Source organism: Giraffa tippelskirchi, chromosome 12 (assembly GCF_054371585.1).
Source record: "Giraffa tippelskirchi isolate mGirTip1 chromosome 12, T2T-mGirTip1v1.2.pri, whole genome shotgun sequence".
Taxonomy (NCBI): Eukaryota; Metazoa; Chordata; class Mammalia; order Artiodactyla; family Giraffidae; genus Giraffa; species Giraffa tippelskirchi.
Window position 1 is genome coordinate 132,006,386 of NC_137286.1, and position 18,968 is coordinate 132,025,353.

Sequence of the window (18,968 nt, forward strand, 5' to 3'; positions counted from 1 at the left end):
GTGAATTTATATGACTATTCTTATATTGCATAGTGAAATTCCTTACCCATTACTTTAAATCTAATAGAAACAAAAAATGTATTTTTAACACTATACTGTAGGTAAATATCCCAGGAACTATAAAGCAGGGAAGATATAAAATGCTTAGATACACATCTGTATTTATTAATACTTTGCTATTTGGGGAAAAGAAATCCATGAAAATTTTCTAGAAGAGGATATAAATTAAAGTAGATAAGTATGATCAAGAAGTAATAAGTATGATCAATGACTTTCAGTGATTTAACATGAGTTAAATGTCATGTGCTTAGTTGCTCAGTTGTGTCCAGCTCTTTGCTACCCCATGGACTGTTGCCCACCAGGCTCTTCTGTCCATGGGGATTCTCCAGGCAAGAATACTGGAGTGGGTTGCCATGCCCTCCTCCAGGGAGTCTTCCCAACCTAGAGATCAAACCCAGGTCTCCTGCATTGCAGGTGGATTCTTTACCATCTGAGCCACAAGGGAGCCCAAGAATACTAGAGTAGGTAGCCTATCCATTTTCCAGGGGATCTTCCCAACCCAGGAATTGAACTGGGGTCTCCTGTACTGCAGATGGATTCTTTACCAGCTGAACTACCAGGTAAGCCCCAATGAGATAAATAAATACAACTAAATACAAAGATAAAGTAAATAGAGCCTCCATAGCTATTTAGAGGATACCAGCAGTGTTAGCTGGGAATCCTTTGCTTTTGTGAGCTTGTGGATTGTATAGAGCTGACTTTAGAAGGAAAGATTGAGGTTAATATAATTATGTAGTTGGAGTATAAATCCAACTGATTCATCTTAATTTAAAATGCTGCACACTACTTGATAACATGGCTTTTCTAGCACTTGGATATCCTTTTAGGCATGTTTCAGAGACCCTATAATGTAAATAGTGTTGCTTTGCTTAGGTCTATTGGATTTGGACATGGTTCTTGAGTGAACGTTGTGTTTAAATAAATAGGTGAAAGGAAGGATGAAATAGGAAGTAAAAGTTTCAGGACTGCATGTTTCTAAGGCTAATATATATATCCTGATTATGAGATAAGAAAGAAAGATACTGAGAAAAGTAGAAGGGAATAAGAGGCAAAGAGAGATTCAGGTTGATGTTAAGGCATTGAAAAATAGATCTCCAGGTAGAAAACTTTTGCTCCAACATCAATTCTCAGAGTGTAATCTGAGGTTCCTGAAATCTTTTTAGGATGTATAGGAGATCAAAACAATGTTCATGGTACTAAGACTTGCTTTGCCTATTTCTCTGTACTGGGTTTTGCACTGTTAGTGCAAACACAATAGTGAGCAAAACATTTAGATCTTTAGCACAAGTTAAATTAGTGCCACCAAACTGCATTTGTAGTCATTATATTCTTTACATTTACAGATTTGCAGGAAAAAAAAATCTAGTTTCATTGAAGAATGTCCTGAGGAAGCTGTAAAAATTATTAATATTGTTAAATGTCAACCCACAATTGTATATGTTTTCTGTATTCTGTGAGATAAGAGAATACATGAAGTACATCTTCTGCATACTGGATTTTAATGGCTGTCTTGATGAAAGGCACTTATGCAATTGTTTGAATTGCAAGCTGATCTAGTCACTTCTTTTCCTGAATATATTTCTTTTTTGTGGGAAAAAAATGATTGACAGACAAAATATGATGGTACAGACTTGGATATCTGGCAGACATTTTCTCAAATTTGGACAAGATGAACCTGCCACTTCAAGAAAAACAACTTATAGTTTTGTTGCCAGTGATAGCATTTGATATTTTAAGAGAAAATTGGAATTTTAGAAAACGTATAGCAGTCATCATAAACTTGAAAATTCCCTAATACTTACAGATATGATGATGTGTGTCAGCATTGGGAAATTTTGAATAATGCATGAACGAAAACTTTTCAAATGTCAGTGCATAAATTACAAAATTATGCATGAATGACCAAACCATTTATAGTGAAATAAAGACCAATGGGACATTGCAATTAAGCACTTGTCAAGTTTTGGTATAATATCAAAGAAGAAAGCTAATAATTATTTGAAAAGAAAATTAAATGTACCTTCCTTTGGCAACTGCATATACGTATATGGCTGAATTTTTGTCATATATCTCAACCAAAACAGCATATTATAACAAATTCAATTCAGAAGCAGATATGAGAATACAGCTCTTCTTGATTATTAAGCCAGGCAGTAATGAAATTTGCAATAATATAAAATAATGCCACTCTTCACACAAGCATTCTGTTTTGGAAAACATGTCATTTTGTAACAAAATATATAATTTATTCTAATGTGATAGTTTGTTCTGCTTATTTTTAGGTGTAATCAGTAAATATTTTTAAATAATCAAATTGTAGTTTTAAAATAATATGTATTTATAAATGTAACCCACCATGGTAAAAAGCTGTCCATGTTTCTCAATAACTTGTAAGAATATAAAGCATCCTGCAATGAAAACTTTGAGAATCACTGAGCAATGTATGTCAATTTGGGAGTCATTAGCTTGGGAGTTTACTGTTTACTACTGTTTGAGTGAGGTCATATGGAACAAGAACCATGGCTTTGGAAAAGTTGGTCTAGGATGTAGAAGAGTGAGTGAAAGGGAGAAAAAAGAATCACGCAGATGGAAGAGACTATCACCAAACGTAGGGACTGGAGTAACAGAGAGTGTGAGCCTTAGAAGAGCATTGCACTTGGTTAGGAAGAAGTTGCGGGAGGCCTCTGAACCATGTCAGTGCCTCAGGAAAGCCCCTGTCAATTATCTCAGGCTGCCCAAACCTTCCACCCTTCCTTAATGGGATTTGCAGACCATCACCAGCAACAATTCTCCTTTTCTCAAACTTTACCTTGCATGGAACTTGACTTTCTCAGTCTAACTAAATCCTACTGCATCTTCCTTTGCAGTCTCTTCAAATGTAAACTTTTTAAAAAAGGATTGGATATGGTAAAAGAGCAAGAGTTTCTATTTCCTTCTCCACAAGTGTCTGGTGATAAAGGTCTCACATATATTTTTCAGACATAAAGATGACATTTTCAGTTAATAATTCCAAATGTTAGGAAATACTCAGCTTATTTGATTCTAGCACAACACATTAGGGCTCGCTCTTCATTAATTTTTGCTATAGCAATAATATTAGTTAGTTTTCAAAAACAGAAATAATTATAGTTAGCTCCCCTCGTGGCTCAGACAGTAAAGAATCTACCTGCAATGCAATGCAGCAGACCCATGTTCCTAGATCACATTGATTTTCTTGTTCAAAGGATTTTCTCACACAGTTCCCATGCCCTCTCCTTAGTCATCAATTTTCATTTACCTATCAAATTACTCCTATTAGTGTAGGAACATCCAGTAAAGTCTCCTTCTTCAAAAAAACACAAAACCCCTTGACCTCGAATATCCCTTGGGCATTGGCCTGGGTTCTCTACTTCCATTACAGCAAACATTTGCAAGAAAGTTGCGCCTAGTTGCTTCAATTCCTATTCTATTCTGTGCTCACATTCTGCTGAGGCAGCTTTGGGCAATGTCAGTAAGAGCGTCTCTTGTCAGCTTCCATTCTCAATTGTGATTCCTATCTCAGGTGATCTCTTAATAGCATTGAGATGATGGATTACTTTTTTTCTTCTTGAATCCCTTTCTTCCCTTGGTTTCTTGCAGACTCCACGTTCCTTATTTTCCCTTGCCTTCACTGCTTTCTCATTCCCATGCTTCCTGCTGGCTGCACTCGTTTTCCTTAATCTCTGCACTCTTCCTATCTTTTCTCTTCAGGTCATTTCATCCAGCACCATGACTCCTCCTTCTCAAATCTATATCACCAACCTCAAGTTTCCCCATCGTTTGAATTTTTAATTGCCATTACATCAATCTTAACATGTCCAAAATAGAAATTTTAATTTCTGGCTCACACCACAAACATGATGTATCCATAGTCTTATTTATCTGAGTTAATGGCATCAGTGCACATCCAGGTGCTGAGGTGCAGTCTTCAGAATTGTCCTTCATTTCCTCTACATCCTACACTTGCCATATGACCGTAAGTCCTTTTGGCTATTCCTCAGTACATATGGGGCTTCCCAGTGGTGCTAGTAGTAAAGAACCTGCCTGACAATGCAGGAGACATGAGGCACAGGCTGAATCTCTGGGTCAGGAAGATCCCCTGGAAGAGGGCATGGCAACCCACTCCAGTATCCTTTCCTGGAGAATCCCTTCGACAGGGGAGCCTGACAGGCTCTAGTCCATAGGGTTGCAAAGGGTTGGACACAACTGAAGTGATTTAGCTCACATGCAATACATATGGTCAATGCCATCACTTTTGCAACTTGCCCCACGACCGCTATAGTACAACCCCCAGTGCTTGTCACTCATACTATTTTTATACTTGTGTTACTGAAGTCCATTCCCTGGACTTCCTGCTTTCAGTCATGCCACTGCCCCAAAAGTTGATTCTCCTTTAATGTACAAACCAGATCCTTTAATATGCAAACCATATCACATTCCTCCATGTTTAAAATTATCCTGTAGCTTCTTATTATGCATATTAAACCCAAAACCCCTTTCCAAGGTTCTGTGAGCTTGCCGTGATCCCTGCCTGCTTCTCTGACCTTTCTCTTCACTCACTCACTGGTCTCCAGTAACAGTGACATGCCTCTGTTTTTTCCAAAGTCAACAAGCTTCTTCACAGCTCAGAACCTTGCAGTCCAGTTTCTCGGAATCTGCAAGCCACGCCCCCTCTCCTCATGACTGGTTCTGTTGCGTTACTGAGGTCTCTGCTCAGACATTACCGCCTCAGAGGTTTTCCTGCTCACCTTATATGAAATGGTCAGTCAGTAAAAAGTCAATTTGTCCAAACCAGTTTGCCAACATCATTTTTTTTTAATTTGCCAAATGATGAAACATCGTATATAGTTTGAAGAGTTTAGAGATATTTGGTAAGTTCAGAAAGCTTGCCATTGGTAATAGATCAATCAGATGATTTACCTATGGTTAATTGTCTTTTATTGAACTGGTTATGGACAAACTGACCTAAAGTCATCCAAGTTACTGCCACATCACTTCCTGTCCTTTACCGTTCTTTTTCTTATAGTACTTAGCTTCACACACAAGTCATATTTATTTATTTGCTTTTATAATTTTCTCCTACCTTTTAGATTCTAAGCCACATGAGGACAAAAATTTGTATGGTTTTTAGCTGTAGCTTTGAGGTCTACAGAAGTTGCTCAAAATGCTGATTGAATGGATGAATCGAGTACTATGTGGCAAAATAAGCTAGATGTGAGTGTATCAAAGACAGAATAGACAATATGCCAGAATAAGCTGAAAATACAGAACATCTCATTTTTTTGAGAGGTCAAAAAGAAAATGAGAGTAAAGACTATGAGAGAATGACCATAAAGGGTTTTGTTTATTGAAGTAAAGATCAGTGTGTTAGATTATAAAACTAACCAAAAAGGGAGAGGAAACACCAAAAAGAATATCAACTTCTTGTTCTGTGTAAAAGTTGAAGGTCATATGTATTAGAGAATGAGATACTGTTCCTTATGACTGTTTTGTGTTTCTAGATTGTGTTTCTGGACTTATTTTAAAGATTCTTAGAAGGCTTAGACTTGATTTAAAATCTTCAACCCACAATAATTCAAGAAACAATCTGCTGTGCATTGTTTGACCCTGATTTTATTGGTTACACAAATGCTTAATTGCATTTAAATTCTTGCTAATATCATAAGTTAACTTTTAGAAAATAAATGATTACAAGATGATATTAGAAATAAATATGAAGCACCATGATATACTAAATTAATGGGAAGGAAAATGAGGAAGGAGAAAATTTGAGAAAGCATTTTTCCATACAGTGCTTATCCTAGGAGACTAGGTTACTTACCAACATGTTAATTCTTGGTGATACAAATTAATATACCACTCACTATTTATTTGTATAGATGACTAATTTCTAAAGAATTATATTATAAATTATAATGTTTAAAATATGTCATTAAATTAATATTCTGGAAAGCATTTATTATATATTTTATTATAGTGTATTATTATATGAAAAAATTAAAGAAATTTGCAAATATCATAGGGATGAATTCAGTATAAACATGGACTAGAGAAATAGGTAATTGCTTCTTTTATTATATCTTCAGAGTAGTTTTTGTGACCTGATAATTAAATGAATTATTATGTGTGACTGTTTTAAAATCATTGGAAGGCATTTTTGCAAAGAAAGAGCAGGAGGAACTACACGTCATTGTAATATGTCTGTGATAAAAACTGGTCAAGAAATTGCTCTTTAAATGATCTAGCTATCTGTTCATCTATCTATAATGCAGTACAGAGAGATACATAGTTCTCTGGCATAAACTAGCTCTAATATCGCAGGATAGCAATGAATTATCTGTTGCAGTAACAAAATCTGTGACTTGAGAATTGTAATGCACAAATACATAAATTAACTCTAAAAATTTCTCTTCAACCCAGATATACATTGTAAGATCATATGATTATCCATGGTTGATATGACTTAATATTTCTTCATCTTTTCGTTGCTATATTTGAGGACGTCTATGGCCTTAAATTATAAAAGTCTCTTCAAATTTTGTATCTTAAAATGTTCGTATATAGAAAATGATAAAAATATGAAATATGAAAAAGGTCATAAAATGTCAGTTCATGTCATGGTGGGGAGGTTATTATAGCAGTTATTTCATGATCATTAGTTTTGAAATCAACTTAATCTTTAAAGCAGTAAAAAGCCCCATAAGTATTGTTTCTCCCAGTGCAAAAAACCTACCTGAGTGTAACTCTGCACTGATTTTGCAATTTGTCAAATTTAATTTCAAATCATTTGATTTTTTTTCTCTACCAGTTTTATTTAAATTTAAATCCTTGATTTAAATGTCAGTCATTCTTTGTACCTATAATAAAATGTCTCTGAAAGGAATGTGTGCTGGAAAAAGTTAACATAAAGTTTCTAGTCATAGGTGTTTTGTTATTAAATTTTCACATAATGTTAATGTTGAAAACTGAAGTAGATGAAGAAAAACTTCATGCATTCCAAATTCAATTTCTACTTAAAGAGATAATACATAAATTAATTTTCTCATAAAGCTGTGAGAAATTATGTTTTTTATTAAATTATTAGATTGCAGTTTTCAATTCAATCAACCATTCTTAGGCATTAAAAGGAAAGTTGGAAATTTCCTGTCTTGGTAGACTTAATCTGGTTTCACTGAAAAGAAGAGCTTATTGAAATTCTCAATGGAAAAACAGCAAGAAGATCATTTTTTCTAGGCTATTTCTTAAACTCTTTAAACAAATCATACAAATGTTTATTATAAATATGTTAAGTTTTTGGCACATCAATAAAAAGCTATTACTTGTGTAGCTTGAGTAAGGAATATTTTTTATTTATTAAAATTTTATAGTCAAGACAATGTATAGGTTTTTTTTTTTAATAATTAAGTAGATTTGATTAATTATTCAGTACCCATCCTACCTTTGGATTTGTAAATGCTGATTTAAATGTCAGTTATTCTTTTTCAGAGCTGCAAAATACTTTGTTCATTTGACAATTCTTTTGACAAGTTTAAATTCTTGTTAAAATCATAACATTAATTCTATAAAACGGAAGGACACAACTTCATAGTAAACAAAGTAGAACAAAGTGATAGTTCTTGCAAATTCAGAGTTAATACAAACAAGTAATTTTAGTAAATGTGACTTTTGATTTTATGAACTTTTCAGAAAAATCACTAACAAAATCATCCAATTTATTGACTTCTAGATTGTTCAGTTTCTGATTTGTGTTTATAAATTAAAGTTTATGAATTTGTTAGGTCCAAAGTTTCACAAAAGTACATTTATCTCTAGGCAATAAAGAAGAAGTGTATGCAGAGCAACAGTTCTCATCATTGATTGGATTTAAGAACATTTCAAAGAACACATTAAAAAATGCATGCCTAGTATATGTTTAGGAAATTCAGTTAACTGGACTATGTCAATATTAGATTCAACACAGATTGAAAGAAAAATCCTTATATTGTGATGAGTTAATTGCACAGTGAAGAATATTGTAAAATAAGTCTATTTTTAAAAGCCATTTTGTGTTCAGTATTTAATCAGAACATTGATATTTCAGAGTGTGCAAAGGGGTAGTAAAATTAATATATAGTTAAGAAAACTAAAATTTTAATGTATATAATAGTAAGGGGAAATTTTAAGTGTTGCTGTAATATGATTTTAAACTTTTCCCCAGATTTTAGTCATTTTGTTTAAATAATAAAGCTAAATCAGAGGAAAACCAGTCTGAAATAAAGATTGTAGACTTTTTTATAGAAATTTATTTTTTAATTACTATCTCAAACAGTAGTCAACTTAGTTTACTGCCAATAATGCAGTCCTATAAAGAAACAGCTATTTAGAACTAATATCTTCATTTTTAGTTTGAATGAATGCTTCTAAATATTAAATATATTCCCAATATTGCTTTTATAAAATAAATTAACTTCCTAAACCTACTAATTATACAACTGAAAAGGTAAATTCCATATATACCCGAATCACTGTAGATTATAACTTAATGGGACTGGAATTTATGTTTTTATTTTTCACTTAAATTTTTTTGTAAAAAATTGTGTGTTTGTTCATCATTTAGAGTTAGCAGAAATCAGATGGAACACTTGTATTGCCTAGGGTAGCATTCTACATTCACCATACAGGGCATATGTCAGGTATCAAACACAAATACATACCTCTAGAGTACATGCCTTAGAAAACCTGGTGGAATGCATGTAAAGGTGACTGTGATATATGGGTTTCTTTACATCGATCCTTATTTTATCTTTAAAAAAAGCTTAAATTATTTGCAAGCATTGCTATTTAACAATTTTTGGTAAATAAAATCATTTGCAGCCTCACAATTCATAGCCATAAATTGCTGAGAAAAATGATCCAGTATTATTGAAAAAATGTAATCTTAGCAGTTTTATTTTAGTTCCAACCACAAAGGTTTAATTTCCCTTTCACATTCACTCCTGTGGATCTCTAGAAGCAGTGTGGTGGTAGAGATTGCAGCTCCTGAGGTCAGACTGCTGTGGTGGAATGCTTGCAGAGAGGACATGTCATAGATAACCTGTAATTGCAGTTTCAAAAGCAGGTCAAGCCAAAAGAATAACCGAGGCTGCTTGTCACATAGAGACTCCCGAATTTCAGTGCAGAGATCCAGTGATTTGTAGTTTCCCCGCACAACCCAGCTGATCAGGGCAGTTGGAAAATCTCGTGTTTAATACAGTCTCAATTGTCAGAGTAGCTGACCTCAATTGAAGCCTTCCCTGGTGGCTCAGACAATAAAGATATGCCTGCAATGCAGGAGCCACAGGAGACACGGGTTTGATCCTGGGTTGGGAAGATCCCCTGGAGAAGGGCATGGCAACCCACTGTAGTATGCTTGCTTGGAGAATTCCAGGGACACAGGAGCCTGCCCGGCTACAGTCCATAGGGTCTCGAAGAGTTAGGCACGAGTAAAGCGACTTAGCACACATGCACAGTGTGTAGATTATACATAGTTTATACTCGAGTGGGTGCTGGAGAGGTATGGGTAAGCACAGGAGTCCTGCCTAGCTATGTGTTACTGTTTAATCACTTGTATGTTAACTGCCATAAAAATAGCATAGAGGCTTATCAAAGTGCATTAAACATCAAATTAAAAAAGAAAAAAATTCTTATTCGAAGTGTCTGTGCTGTAATAGAGTTGCAACTTCTTTGAAAGTGTTGCTTGCCTTTGATTATAGTGTAGAGGGACGGTCTCAGTTTCAGCTGCTATAACAGAGTACCATGGACTGGGGTGATTTATCAACAAAAATTTAGCAGGGTACTGGCAGTTTCCATGTCTGGTGAAAGCTCACTTCCTGGTTCACAAATGGACATTTTCTGGCCGTGTCCTCATTTGGCAGAAGGCGCAAGGGAACAGTCGGAGGTCTCTTGTATAGGGTCAGTAATCCCATCCACTAGGGGTCCATTCCCCAGGCCGAATCACTTTCCCAAAGCCCCCACTTCCAAATACCATCCCACTGGAAATTAACTTTCAACATAAGAAATTTTGGGGGGACACAAATATTTAGTCTATAACCTGCACCTTGGAAGAAACACAAGCTGGAATCAAGATTGCCGGGAGAAATATCAATAACCTCAGATATGCGGATGACACCACCCTTATGGCAGAAAGTGAAGAAGAACTAAAGAGCCTCTTGATGAAGGTGAAGGAGGAGAGTGAAAAAGTTGGCTTAAAGCTCAACGTTCAGGAAACTAAGATCATGGCATCTGGTCCCATCACTCCATGGGAAATAGATGGGGAAACAGTATCAGACTTTACTTTTTTGGGCTCCAGAATCACTGCTGATGGTGACTGCAGCCATGAAATTAAAAGATGCTTACTCCTTGGAAGGAAGGTTATGGCCAACCTAGATAGCATATTTAAAAGCAGAGACATTACTTTGCCAACAAAAGTCCGTCTAGTCAAGGCTATGGTTTTTCCAGTGGTCATGTATGGATGTGAGAGTTGGACGGTGAAGAAAGCTGAGCGCCGCAGAATTGATGCTTTTGAACTGTGGTGTTGGAGAAGACTCTTGAGAGTCCCTTGGACTGCAAGGAGATCCAATCAATCCATCCTAAAAGAGATCAATCCTGGGTGTTCATTGGAAGGTCTGATGTTGAAGCTGAAGCTCCAATACTTTGGCCACCTCATGTGAAGGGTTGACTCATTGGAAAAGACCCTAATGCTGGGTAGGATTGGGGGCAGGAGGAGAAGGGGACGACAGAGGATGAGATGGTTGGATGGCATCACCGACTCGATGAACATGGGTTTGGGTAGACTCCGGGAGTTGGTGATGGACAGAGAGGCCTGGCGTGCTGCGATTCATGGGGTCACAGAGAGTCGGACACGACTGAGCGACTGAACTGAACTGAACTGAACTGATATATCACACTCAAGCTGGGGACACAATATGAATCCATCTCAGAATTAGAATCAGAATATATAGTATAATATGTTTTATATGTGTTCTCTGTGGAAAAAAAAAAGTGTTTCTTTTGCTGGTTTTTAGGATATTATGGCATATTCATGACACAGTTTCACTTCATTAATAGCTCTCCTGGTAACTCTGTTTTTTTATCATTCCATTTTATTCTACTGTTATTTCATCTCTTTTTGTAATATATCAGTGGTTTGATGTGGTCTTTACAACCTAATTTAAAATTACTGTATGATTTTGTGGTTATGGGAGATAATTTTATTGATGTATTTTATAGCTAATTATATATTGACACAGTCTAGTATCGTATTTAGGCTAATTTTGAAATGTAATTGCTAGGATATCCAAGGTGATTGGCTGTTGCCTAAAGCTATCATTTTTGAAATACAGCTTTTACTTGCTAATTACTACTGCTGCTGCTCTTTAGTCACTAAGTTGTGTCTGACTTTTTGTGACACCATAGACTGTAGCCCATCAGGCTCCTCTGTACATGGGATTTCCGAGGCAAGAATACTGGAGTAGGTTCTCAAGGGGATCTTCCCAACCCAGGGGCTGAACCCACATCTCATGCATTGGCAGGTGGATTCTTCACCTCTGAGCCGGGAAGCCCTGCTGATTACTGCAGTCTCCTTTAATTTGTGGATAAATTATTCTCCATTCTTTCTGTGGAGAAATTAACTTGGAAGCATTTATTAAAGAAATAAGATAATAAAATGTCCCACAGTAAAGTCTTTGAAGATAAGATGATAAAAACAAAAGATCACAAGACAGTTCAGAAGGTGGTCACACACTTATTTCTATCAATTAATATGACTCATGACTTTCTCGCTTCTTAACAAGGTTTGACAATTTTAAGGATGGTTTAGTCATGAAATGCTTTATTTTCTTTTAATTTGAACCTTCTTGGAGGCCTGATGATGTTCAGGTTTCCCTCTGGAAATTTAACCTCTGTTTACAGTAACTAGTTTATGATCTATTAACTTTCATTCTGAAAACAAAAAAAGAGAAACCATAAAAAATATAGTAGATGTTGAATCAAATTTTCATGTCATTTTCTTTCATAAAGATTGAACTCATGATTGGAAATTGTTTTCTTAGTGACAATTTTTTTTTGTCATTTGTGGGTTATAAATGATTATGAATAAAATTAATAAGAAATTACTATACCCATAACTTCTTTTTGATTGCTATACTTTTTGTGTTTGATGCTAGGAAATACCTGTCTATAAAACATGTGTGTTGTGCATGATGCCCGCCTTCCACCAGTCATTTTCCTGGGAAAGCACAATTGGGTTTAGTAAGCTGAGCATCCCCATTTAGATCCTTAGGTTGGTTTTGCTGCATTGAGCTCATTTACTGTCTGGAGCAGATGGATGAACAGTTTTAATATGAATACTAAGCCTTTTCATCCTTTACTTCTGTTTTTGTTATAGAAACCCTCGAAACTCTCATCAAACAAGCAGAAAATTACACCAGCATACTTTTCTGCAACACCTACAGGAACATGGCCCTAGAGGCCTCTGCTTCCATCCAGGAGCTCTTCACCGATGTAGGGCTCTATTTATTTGGTGCGGATGTTAATCCTGAAGAATTTGTAAACAGATTCTTTGACAGTCTTTTCCCTCTGGTCTACAATCATCTCATTAACCCTGGTGTGACTGACAGTTCCCTGGAATATTCAGAATGCATCCGGATGGCCCGCCGGGACATTAGCCCATTTGGTAATATTCCCAAAAGAGTGCTGGGGCAGATGGGGCGGTCACTGCTGCCCAGCCGCACGTTTCTGCAGGCGCTGAACCTGGGCATTGAAGTCATCAATACCACAGACCATCTGCATTTCTCCAAAGAGTGTGGCAGAGCCCTGCTGAGGATGCAGTACTGCCCTCACTGCCAAGGCCTGGCTCTCACTAAGCCTTGCATGGGGTACTGTCTCAATGTCGTGAGAGGCTGCTTGGCACACGTGGCAGAGCTTAACCCACACTGGCATGTGTACATCCGGTCACTGGAAGAGCTGTCAGATGCCATGCATGGGACCTATGACATTGAACATGTTCTGCTGAACTTCCACTTGCTCGTTAATGATGCTGTGATGCAGGCTCACCTTGATGGGCAGAAATTATCAGAACAGGTAAGCATCCACTCAACATTTCCTGCTTTCTTAGAGTGCAACAGTTAGCTGTATACATAAAGTGTATACAGCTTTATACACTGTATACAGCTATATACATAAAGTGTATACATCATTATATACTTTAAATTATGACAGCTTAACAATACTTTAGGAAATAGTAGGAGAATGCATGGGTTGTCATATTATCATATTCAATTATAAATATATTTTACATCACACATCAAAATTTTGATTAGCTAAAATACCAGTTTCTCCTCTAAGTAATGGCCGTCTTATAGGGTTAGTTCAGTGAGGAAAAGAGGGCTCGGTTTTAAAATCATGACCAGCATGAATTTGATTCTGCACTCTTCCGTTAATTCTCAAGTCCCTTAGTTTCTTTGAGCCTCAGTTTTCTCATTGACAAGAAGAAAATAGTAACAAATGACTTTTGGAGTCTTCTTTTTGGGGAAGATAGGCAATCATTTAGGCATACTACCTAGTATACTGCCTGGTACTCCAAAAATGGACATTGTTGGTGTTTAAAAAGTATTCAGTTTTAAAATAGAAAACATCAGTTGTATAGTCATTAAATGAAGACTTGTTATCAAAAGTGTTTCTTCGGAGACTTTCCAGAACCTGGGACAGCGATGGTGTGATGATTTTTTAAACCATGCTGTATATGGCATCATGGTGTTTTATTCCAGGAAGGGTTTAATAAGCAAAATAATCAAATCAAAGGATATAAGAGTTTCCTATTTCTCTCATATCCTGTAGAAATATTCTTAGGCACCTTTAGTAATAGTTCTCATATCCCATACAGTGAAGTAGAACATGCTGCTGCTCTTTATCCTAAATATTTTGTCCTGAAATAAAATTATGCACCTTAGTAATAACAGAATACATCTCCCCACCCTGGCCCTTATTTACTGAATTAATAAACACTCTCATTATTGACTTTGTAAGTCTGTTCCTTTCAGTAATTTCCAGTTGAAATTGGATATGAAAACCTTGATGTCCAGGCATATACACCCCACTTTCTTCCTAACTTTCAAGGTCCTCCTGGCACCATATGGGCCAATATGGTACCTTCATGTAAATTAGAAATGGTACCCTCTTTAGGTGGATGTGACTCGCAGGTAGAGTGTGAGATGGAGTTCAGCTCTCACTCCCAATCCACTCACCTGGGTATCCTTACACAGCCAACAAGGTTTCCAACCATATACAGTTGTCCTGGTTGTTTTGCAATCTCTCACCCCTTTAGGGAGTTCATGTATGTACCAGAACTTTTGCAAGAGATATAATAAGCCAACTCAAAAGACTTCTAAGATTTCATGTACTTCATAGTTAATGAGGAATAAGCATTTAGGTCTAGGAAACAAAGTATCAATATTATGATATTGTGTATCTCCAGAAGGAAAACAAGTACAGGAAATCTGAAATGAAGCCTAGATTTGAATTATTAATTTGGGACAAGCCATCTAACCTCTTGGGGCCAGAGTTTTCTTATATATAGATAGAGACGTACATAGATACACAGATTTTTAAGATTCTTTTTATTTTGTCTTTTGGAGCCTTGGAGTGCCTTTTTGCATCCTTAAAATCTACCACGTAGAAAATTATTGTATATTATTATATATCTAATTTTTTTTTCAATTCCAAAGGCTAAACTAACATAAGTTTGTAGTTAGATAGACATGTTTTCAGAATTCCCTGGTGGCTCAGACGGTAAAGAATCTGCCTGTAATTCAGGAGACCTGGGTTCGATTCCTGGGTCAGAATATCCCCTGGAGAAGGGAATGGCTACCCACTCCAGTATTATTGCCTGGAGAATTCCATGGACAGAGGAGCCTGGTGTGCTACAGACCATGGGATCATGAAGAGTCAGACACAGTTCAGTTCAGTTCAGTCGCTCAGTCGTGTCCGACTCTTTGCGACCCCATGAATTGCAGCACGCCAGGCCTCCCTGTCCATCACCAACTCCCGGAGTCTGCCCAAACCCATGTCCATCGAGTCAGTGATGCCACCCAACCATCTCATCCTCTGTCATCCCCTTCTCCTCCTGCCCCCAATCCTACCCAGCATTAGGGTCTTTTCCAATGAGTCAATTCTTCGCATGAGGTGGCCACACCTGTTTTCAAATCCTGAGTTTGCTACTCATTATTCATGTGGCCTGAACAAGTTCCTAAGACCCTCTGTTTCATCCTGCGTAAAGAAGGAAATGATGGTTTAAGTGCGATATGATATGGCTCTGACATTGGCAGCTACTTGGTCCCTGAGAAATTTGCTTTTCTCTTTTCCAATTCTGGGGCCAACCCTGATCAAACCTTGGTGAAGCAGATTACTTTACTATCTTAAAGGACTAGAATCATCATCAAACTTGTGTTCTATAAATACATTTTAAGCAACACTTTTGTTATATGAAACTCCTTGGTTGATTTTCAAAGAGCATTCTTTTCTTTTATGCAATTAATTCTATTTTCATATAATAAATAGTCCTATAACTATCTTGAAAAACATCAGTTATTACTAATGAATTGTAGATTCTTTTCCAAATAAACAACTGACATTCTTTTTTTAACTTATGGTGACAGAAGGAGAAACTGACTTTAAATTCCTTGAAAATTGACTCATTAATATTTATTTCTGCCAACTTCAAAGTGATTTATAAGCTGTTTATCAAGTTTTGATAACCAGTTCACACATCAGTGAATTTAATAAATTCAAAATAAATTACTGGTGAGCCAGAAAATAATGACTTTCTCACATTCCCAGAGCAATCTCTGAGATCTAGTACTTTCAAGTCTTGTCCTCAGTAAATACTTGTATCCATCCGCTGTAAGAAATCCATAGGGGTACTGGATGCATCTTACTTCTGTTGGACGAATTTCAACTGGAAAAAAATTACCGGTTTCCTGAGGAAATCATAAATATCTTCTATTTATTAAACCATTAAAGAAGCAAAATCTAACTTAGAATGTTTTAATTTTGTAATTGTCTGGGGATTAAGACAAAAATCTAATAAAGTATTAACAGAGAACCATCGAAGTATGGAGATTAAAAGCACAAGTCCTAATCTCTGAGTACATTTCCCATATGTTCCTACCATTTACTAGCTGTGAGTTTGGGAACTTTATTATCTAATCTTTCTTGAGTTTCCTCTTTGGTAAAATGGGACAATAACTGTATCTACATCACAGGGTTCTTTTGAGATTAAAATGTTTTAGATGTTCTATGTGGTAACTGTTTAAAGCCTACTAATTATTATTTTGTTATATTCTTTATAAATATATTATTGATTTCTCTGATGTTTAAATACTTTTAAAGTGAACACTTCTTTCTTAAACTGTGACATAGAATTAAAAAAATGTTTTAAATGGACATTTAATGTAAGCAGATAATTGTAAAGATTTTCCTGATGGAAAAGAAAAACCTAAAAGTTTTAGAGAGCATTATTTTGAAATCTGCAATGAGTTTTAATATTGATGATTTTAATTGTTAATTATTTGATAAAAATAATTTCACTATGAGGAAATGGCTGAATAATTTTTTTTGGTAGGAAATGATTAAATGATTGCATGATACTTGATAGGAAATCATGTATTCATTCTGTGAATAAAAACAGCATTTAAAAATATACCTGCTATTGATTAAATTTAGAACATTATTTATTACTATAATTGAATGCTTTAATTTATTAAAGAAACAAGAATGCAGGATCTGGGTTAATTTCAATGTTTCAATATTTTCTAAATGTAATAAATGTTACCAAGAAACTCAACTGAATGTTGATTCTATACCATTTTAGAAATAAAAAGGTTTTCTTTCAGCTTTATTGAAATACAGTTGACAATATAAAATTCTTCTTTAAATATTTGAAAGAATTCAGTAGTGAAATCATCTAGTTCTGGGCTTTGGTAAGAGTTTTTTTTTAATTATTAATTAAATCTCCATATTCATTATTGGTGCTGTTCAGGTTTTCTATTTTTTCATGTCTTGGTCTTGGTAGGATCTTTATTTCTAGGAATTTATCCAATTCTTTCAGGTTATCCAATTTGTTGGCCTATAATTTTTCATAATAATCTCTTACGGCCCTTTGTATTTCTGTAGTGTCAGTTGTGATATCTCCTCTTTCATTTATAATTTCATTTACTTTAGTCTTCTCTCATTTTTTCCTTATTCTAGGTAAAGATTAGTCATTTTTCTACTCTTTCAAAAATTAGCTCATAATTTTGTTGATAGTTTCTTGTTTTTTTCTGGTCTCTATTTCATTTATTTCTGCTCTGATCTTTGTTATTCCCTTCTTTCTGGTAATATTGGGCCTAGTTTGTTCTTTATCTGGTTCCTTGAGGTATAAAGTTAGGTTGTTTATTTTAGTTCTTTCTTTTTCCTTAACATTGGTGTTTATCACTATGAACTTTCCTGCTTTTGCTGCATCTCATAAGTTTTGGTATGCTGTGTCCCCACAGCTGGGGGTTGAGGGTACCCCTCTAGAATGTCTGGCACTATGTTGAGTGTGGAGTTTATAGCAAGTGTGTGTCTCAGCCTGTGCTACCTGTTTCCATGTGGGTATTTTTTCATTTGCTTGATGTGTAATAGTTACTCAGCTAGTTTCTAAAAAAGCTGTGTGTAGTTGCACATTTCTGTGTTTCTGTGGGAAGAGGGACCTTCCTAGGGAAACTAGGAGCCTCCTATGTCACCCTCATGGGGACTGATGCCACAAAAAGTGTGTGTTTTTAAGCCTGCACTGAGTTCCAAAGCATAATTTTTAACAATAAAAGTCCCACTCTGTATTTTTAAATAGAAAACCAGTTTTTCACATCTCTTACCTTTGCACCATTACTACAATTTCAGCTGGTTGCATCCAAATTACTTCAGGATGGCTACGTACTTCAGTTTTAAAACCTATCAAAATTGAGTTTAAGTGTCTGCATTGTACACACTAATGCACTGTAATTAAACTATGTTGTTGAGAAAAGGGATATCTGATCACTGCTTCTCTACACATCTACATTTATCTGAATCTGTAAAATGAAAGCCTAATAAGTTGATATGTGTTTTTAGGTATCTCATTGATATCTTTATATATAAATTGAAAAGAAAATTAAAATAGCCTGGATTATTTATAGTAAAACACTAAATTTTGTTCTGTTTCTTCAATAGTGTGGAATATATTTTCCTAGAAATAATGTGTATTCAATTTTACATAATAGAGGCTATGGGACAAACAAGGTTAAGGCAACACATTACTCTCTCAAGGCTGTGTCCTTGAAACCACTCCTAGTGTGGGAATGGTGGGTGACCCATATATTTCAAGGTTGCAGTAGATGGAAGAGGAGCTTCTGATTGCCTGGGTCCTGCTCTTGGGTGAACCAGCAGTCACATCCTCTCAATGACCTCCTCCAACAATCTACACAAAGCCAAGAAGGCATTATTTCTGAAGCAAAGTTAATTTTTTTTAGGAGCTTTCATTCATGTATATTTTTGTACTTGGCTGTGTGCTTGCATGCTAAGTCAATTCAGTTGTGTCCGACTCTCTGTGACGCATGGACTGTAGCACACCAAGTTCCTCTGTCCATGGGATTCTCCAGGCAAGAATACTGGAATGGGTTGCCATTTCCCCTTCCAGTGGATCTTCCTGACCCGGGGATTGAACCTGCATCCCCTACATTGCAGATTAGTTCTTTACCACTTGAGCCACCAGGGAAGCCCCTGTATTTGGCTACCAGAGAATGAAGGGCTGTGACCATAGGTTAAAAATAAGCTACCTGTGGATAAAATTTATGAGTAGCTGGACAAAACTTCTTTGAAGA

General features: G+C 35.9%; 1 protein-coding gene across 3 annotated transcripts in view; it reads left to right on the forward strand.

Annotated features, from left to right (window-relative positions):
• GPC5 (glypican 5) overlaps positions 1-18,968 on the forward strand; it is a 1,454,838-nt gene that overhangs the window by 257,629 nt on the left and 1,178,241 nt on the right. For all 3 annotated transcript variants that reach the window (XM_081551127.1, XM_081551124.1, XM_081551126.1), the window contains exon 3: positions 12,482-13,176. In XM_081551127.1, coding sequence (XP_081407253.1) covers positions 12,482-13,176 — 695 coding nt within the window. The remainder of the gene's footprint in view (positions 1-12,481; positions 13,177-18,968) is intronic.